Source organism: Malus sylvestris, chromosome 10 (genome assembly GCF_916048215.2).
Source record: "Malus sylvestris chromosome 10, drMalSylv7.2, whole genome shotgun sequence".
Lineage (NCBI taxonomy): Eukaryota > Viridiplantae > Streptophyta > Magnoliopsida > Rosales > Rosaceae > Malus > Malus sylvestris.
In genome coordinates, this window is record NC_062269.1 from 29,996,570 (window position 1) to 30,002,559 (window position 5,990).

Here is a 5,990-nt window from a genome sequence, read left to right on the forward strand (position 1 = left end):
GCGGAGCATTCAAGATAATCTAGGGCATTCCGGAACATTCCACACAAGTGTACATATTTAAGCCTCACCTAGAATAATCTAGATTAGGCAAGTTGTATCTAGAACTATGCTAGATATTTTTGGATGTAAGTAGGGGATTCTAGAACCCTCCATTGAGGAGGTGACTTAGGCCTATAAATAGGAGGTAAGGCCATTTGGCCAAACCATCCAAGAGTTGTAAGCAATTGTAAAGTTCTCTTAAGTTTCAATACAAAGCTTCCTTTCTCCCATCTTCTAAGTGAGTTTAGCATTCTCCAAGCTATCTTAGCTTTCTTTGTGATTCGATCCGGGGAAGCGAGGCTTCGAAGGCTTACTTAGCTTGTTCATCGAGGTATTCAAGTCTAAGTGCCGCACGGGCGGAAGGCTTAAAGAGTCATCCCGTGACAGCTGGTATCAGAGCCAAGCTCGTGAATCACTTGAAGGAAAGTAGGATATGGCAAGTGGAGAGATGGTGTCCGGAGTCTCCGATCTAAGGGAGCGTACTGCCGAGGTCCAAGACGTTGCCAAGAGCAAGCCAAAGTTAAAGGACTTGCAAGCATCGATGGAGACCATGGAAGAGCGACTCGAGAAGGTGGAACGAACCATACTCGAGTTCGATACTCGACTTGATGAGGACGTTGTCGACAAGGAGGAAATCCAAACCATGGTGGACAATGGTAAGGATGAATTGCGTGGCTTGGTGGAAGGGCTACGAGATGAGCTCCTTGGCGCTCTCAACACCATGGCAGACAAGATGCGGAGGGAAGTCCAGGTTCACCTTGACAACATAGAGGCAAGGTTTGTGGCGCTTCAAGAAGAGATAAAGGACACAAGGGAACTTAAGGGAGATGTGGCGTTTTGTAAAGAAGCAGTCGTGAAGCAATTCGTGCAAGGGCCGAGGGAAATCAAGGCGTTGGACTCCAAGGTAATAGATTCCTTTAAACCCAAATCCTATAATGGGAAGAGGGAAGCAAAGGAGCTCGATACATTCGTGTGGAACGTGGAGCGATACTTCAAGTACCTGAAGCTTGAAGATGACGAGTCCAAAATCTCAACGGCAACCATGTTCTTAGCTGACAATGCCCTTATGTGGTGGCGTCGTCGGAGCATGGAGATTGAGCAAGGTACGTTCTCTCTCACCACTTGGGATGAATTTAAGAAAGATCTTATGTTGCACTTTTATCCCCAAAATGCCAAGTACGAAGCCAAGGAGAAACTAAGGTGGCTCAAGCAAACGGGGAGCGTCAAAGACTATGTCAACGCCTTCGTGAGCTTGTTATTCGAGGTGCCCAACATGTTAGAGGAAGACAAGCTCATGTACTTCATAAGTGGACTGCAAAATTGGGCAAAGCTCGAACTACAAAGGAGACACGTGCAAACATTGTCTGATGCCATTACCGCTGCCGAATCCTTGATTGAGTTTAAATCAAGCCACCAAGGTGATTCCAAGTCCACGGGGAAGAGGGGTAACCATGAGAGAAGTGGGGGAGAACATAAGCCGAAGGACAAGGCCGAGACAAGCAAACCGAAGGAGAAGAAAGCCGATAAGCATGACAAAAGCAAAGGTAAGTCTTGGCAACCCACTTGTTACCTATGCGACGGCCCTCACATGATGCGAGATTGCCCACAAAAGAAGGCCCTTAAGGCCATGGCCTTCAAGGAGGACAAGGCCGAGGAGAGTAACGATGCAACGATGGGATGCATCCGTCTACTGAATGCCATCCAGACAACCCTCCCACAACCTAAGGCTCAAGTTGGGGGAGGATCATTGTTCGTCGACGTCAAGACTGGTGACAAGACGACGCGTGTGTTGGTGGACACGGGAGCAACACACAACTTCATGACGTCGGAGGAAGCCACAAGGCTTGGCCTCCGAGTCACAAAGGAGCCTGGTAGCGTGAAGACGGTAAATTCCGCTGCCACCCCCATTGTTGGAGTTGCGCGCAATGTACAAGTAGACATTGGCACATGGAAGGGAAAGATCGACTTCACCGTAGTCAAGATGGACGACTATGGCGTAGTCATTGGGTTAGAGTTCATGGACAAGGTACGAGCCTTTCCCATTCCCTTCTACAATATCTTCTGTATCCTAGCCAACGGGAGACAACCTTGCCTGGTGCCATTGGAAAGGCAAGCCAAGAAGTGTACCCAACACTTGTCGGCAATTCAATTTGCCAAGTCTTGGAAAAAAGGCGAGGCCACATTTCTTGCAACCCTAATGTTGAATGAAGGGGAGGAGAAGTACATGCCTTTGCCGAAACAAGTGGAAGACGTCCTTGTGGAGTTTGCGGACGTGATGCCTAAGGAACTGCCAAAGAAGCTACCACCAAGGAGAGAGGTCGACCATGCGATTGAGTTGGAGCATGGTGCTAAACCTCCCTCCAAATCACCTTATAGGATGTCGCCACCCGAGTTGGAGGAATTGAGGAAGCAACTCAACGAGCTACTTGATGCTGGCTACATCCAACCCTCCAAGTCCCCATATGGTGCACCCGTCTTGTTCCAACGCAAGAAAGAAGGTAGCCTAAGGTTGTGCATCGACTATAGAGCATTGAACAAGATTACCATCAAGAACAAGTACCCACTTCCGTTGATCGCCGACTTATTCGATCAACTTGGTGGAGCAAGGTACTTCACAAAGTTAGATCTTCGATCGGGATACTACCAAGTGAGGATAGCCCCTGGAGACGAATCGAAGACGGCGATGGTGACCAGATATGGATCGTTCGAGTATAAAGTCATGCCATTTGGTCTGACCAATGCCCCCGCAACATTCTGCACATTGATGAACAAGGTATTCCATCCTTATCTTGACAAGTTTGTCGTGGTTTACATTGATGATATCGTTGTCTATAGCAAGACATTGGAGGAGCACGTCAAGCACTTACGCATAGTGTTCAAGACCCTTCGGGAGCACGAACTCTATGTCAAGAAGGAGAAATGCTCATTTGCCACAAAAGAAGTAGAATTTCTTGGCCACAAGATAAAGGAGGGGAAACTTATGATGGAAAAGGGCAAGATCAAGGCCATTCAAGAGTGGGAACCGCCGACCAAGGTACCAACACTACGATCCTTTCTGGGGCTAGCCAACTACTATCGAAGATTCATTAAAGGGTATTCAACCTTAGCAGCACCCTTAACAGACCTTCTTAAGAAGAACAAGGCATGAGAATGGACGGACCGGTGTCAAGAGGCCTTTGAGAGGTTGAAGAAGGCCCTAATGGAGGAGCCTGTACTAAGGTTGCCCGACCTTAGTAAGCCATTCGAGTTGCACACTGATGCTTCCGACTTTGCCATAGGAGGAGTGTTGATGCAAGAGGGACATCCGATAGCCTATGAAAGTCGCAAGCTAAACAATGCCGAGAAGAGGTACACGACCCATGAAAAGGAGATGACCACCATCGTCCATTGCCTTAGAGTTTGGAGGCATTACTTGCTTGGTACCCCATTCATCATCAAGACGGACAACGTTGCCACTAGCTACTTTCAAACCCAACAAAAGCTCACACCTAAGCAAGCAAGGTGGCAAGAGTTCTTAGCGGAGTTTGATTACAAGCTAGAGTACAAGCAAGGAAAGGAGAACGTGGTGGCCGATGCTCTAAGTAGACGAGTAGAGTTAATGGCTACGGTACTCAAGCCGCAAAGCCATCTCTTGGGCCGTGTCCGAGAAGGTTTATCACATGACGTCCAAGCCAAGAACATTGTGGAGTTTGTCAAGGATGGGAAGACAAGAAGGTTTTAGCTTGAGGACGGCTTGCTATACACCAAGGGCAAGCGGATCTATGTCCCAAAGTGGGGAAGCTTAAGGAAAGAAATCCTTAAGGAGTGCCATGACTCAATGTGGGCAGGACATCCTGGCACTCACCGCACGTTGGCTTTGGTGAGCGATGCTTATTATTGGCCACAAATGCGGGATGATGTAGATTCATACGTGAAGACTTGTCTTGTGTGCCAACAAGACAAAGTGGAACAAAGGCAACCGGGAGGACTGTTGGAACCACTTCCTACCCCATCAAGACCATGGGAGTGTTTGACCATGGATTTCATCACACATTTGCCCAAGTCTGATGGATGTGGATCTATCTTCGTCGTGGTCGATAGATTCACCAAGTATGCCACTTTCATACCCGCACCCGTGGAGTGCACAGCCGAAGTAGCTGCACGCTTGTTTCTAAAGCACGTGGTGAAGTATTGGGGTGTTCCGAGAAGGATAGTCAGCGATCGAGATGCTCGCTTCACGGGTAGATTTTGGAAGGAGCTCTTCAAGCTACTTGGCTCGAAGTTAGACTTCTCCACAGCTTTTCATCCCCAAACTGATGGACAAACGGAGCGGGTTAATGCATTGTTGGAGACTTATTTGCGGCACTATGTTAGTGCCAATCAACGAGATTGGGCTAAGTTACCTGATATTGCCCAATTCTCTTATAACTTGCAACGTTCGGAGTCGACGGGGAAAAGTCCGTTCGAGTTGGCTATAGGGCAACAACCCTTGACCCCGAACACGGTCGTGACTGGCTACACGGGGAATAGTCCAGCCGCTTTCAAAACCGCTAAGGAGTGGCAATTAGCCCACGAACTTGCTCGAGCTCATTTGGAGAAGGCTTCAAAGAAGATGAAGAAATGGGCGGATCGCAAGCGAAGGAATGTGGAGTTCCAAACTGGCGACCAAGTCTTTGTGAAGCTCAATGCGTCTCAGCACAAGAGTACTCGTGGCTTGCATAAGAGCTTGTTGCGAAAATATGAGGGACCATTCCCTATCATCAAGAAGGTTGGCAAAGCCGCGTATGTTGTGGAACTCCCACCCCGCCTCAAGTTTCACCCGGTGTTCCATGTGAGCAACTTGAAGCCTTATCATGCGGACGATGAGGAACCAAGTCGAGGTGAGTCTCATCGAGCACCCCCTTTGATGACGGAGGCATTTGACAAAGAAGTGGAGAGCATTGAAGCCAAGCGTGTCGTGGTGCGACCAAGACAACCAAAGCATGTGGAGTACTTTGTCAAATGGAAGGGGCTACCATACTCCGAAGCAACATGGGAGAAGGAGACGTCCTTATGGCAATATAAGGACTTGATTCAGACATTCGAGAGGCAAGAGTCGACGAGGACGTCGACGGCTTAAGTGGGGGAGGATGTCACGGGCCATGTGTTAAAAACAAAGAAAATGCCCAAGACATCATATATCTAAGCCCATGAAGCCATGTCTTCATGGAAGCTTCTGGAACGTCCCGGAGAAATCAAGAACGTGGCGGAGCATTCAAGATAATCTAGGGCATTCCGGAACATTCCACACAAGTGTACATATTTAAGCCTCACCTAGAATAATCTAGATTAGGCAAGTTGTATCTAGAACTATGCTAGATATTTTTGGATGTAAGTAGGGGATTCTAGAACCCTCCATTGAGGAGGTGACTTAGGCCTATAAATAGGAGGTAAGGCCATTTGGCCAAACCATCCAAGAGTTGTAAACAATTGTAAAGTTCTCTTAAGTTTCAATACAAAGCTTCCTTTCTCCCATCTTCTAAGTGAGTTTAGCATTCTCCAAGCTATCTTAGCTTTCTTTGTGATTCGATCCGGGGAAGCGAGGCTTCGAAGGCTTACTTAGCTTGTTCATCGAGGTATTCAAGTCTAAGTGCCGCACGGGCGGAAGGCTTAAAGAGTCATCCCGTGACACTAGTGATACCTGGATGACACGTGCTGACCGACACTCAAGAGTGACGAAAGTCATAAATATATAAATACGCAAGAATGTAAGAGAACCTGTAATTCAAAAGCCATATAACAAAAACGATGATTTATGAATATAAGAATACTAGGAGACAATAATAAGACCCCAATTAAACATGAGTGCAACGGAAGGTCCAATGATTACAAATCTGAAACAAAAGATGCACAAATATGTCTAGAGCACACTATTACACGAAAGTACGAGTGCAGATAAGAAATCAAATTACAATTATCATAAGAGAATCATA

General features: G+C 47.2%; 1 protein-coding gene across 1 annotated transcript; it reads left to right on the forward strand.

Moving 5' to 3' along the window:
- The first annotated feature begins 472 nt into the window (after positions 1-472).
- LOC126584441 (uncharacterized) lies at positions 473-5,532 on the forward strand. The gene has a single exon (XM_050248823.1). The coding sequence runs from the start codon at positions 473-475 to the stop codon at positions 3,185-3,187; it is 2,715 nt and encodes a 904-aa protein (XP_050104780.1). The 3' UTR covers positions 3,188-5,532.
- The last annotated feature ends 458 nt before the right edge of the window (positions 5,533-5,990 follow it).

What these genes read in the sequence shown, in the direction of transcription:
- LOC126584441 (XM_050248823.1), top strand. Translation starts at nt 473, where the DNA reads ATGGCAAGTGGAGAGATGGTGTCCGGAGTCTCCGATCTAAGGGAGCGT.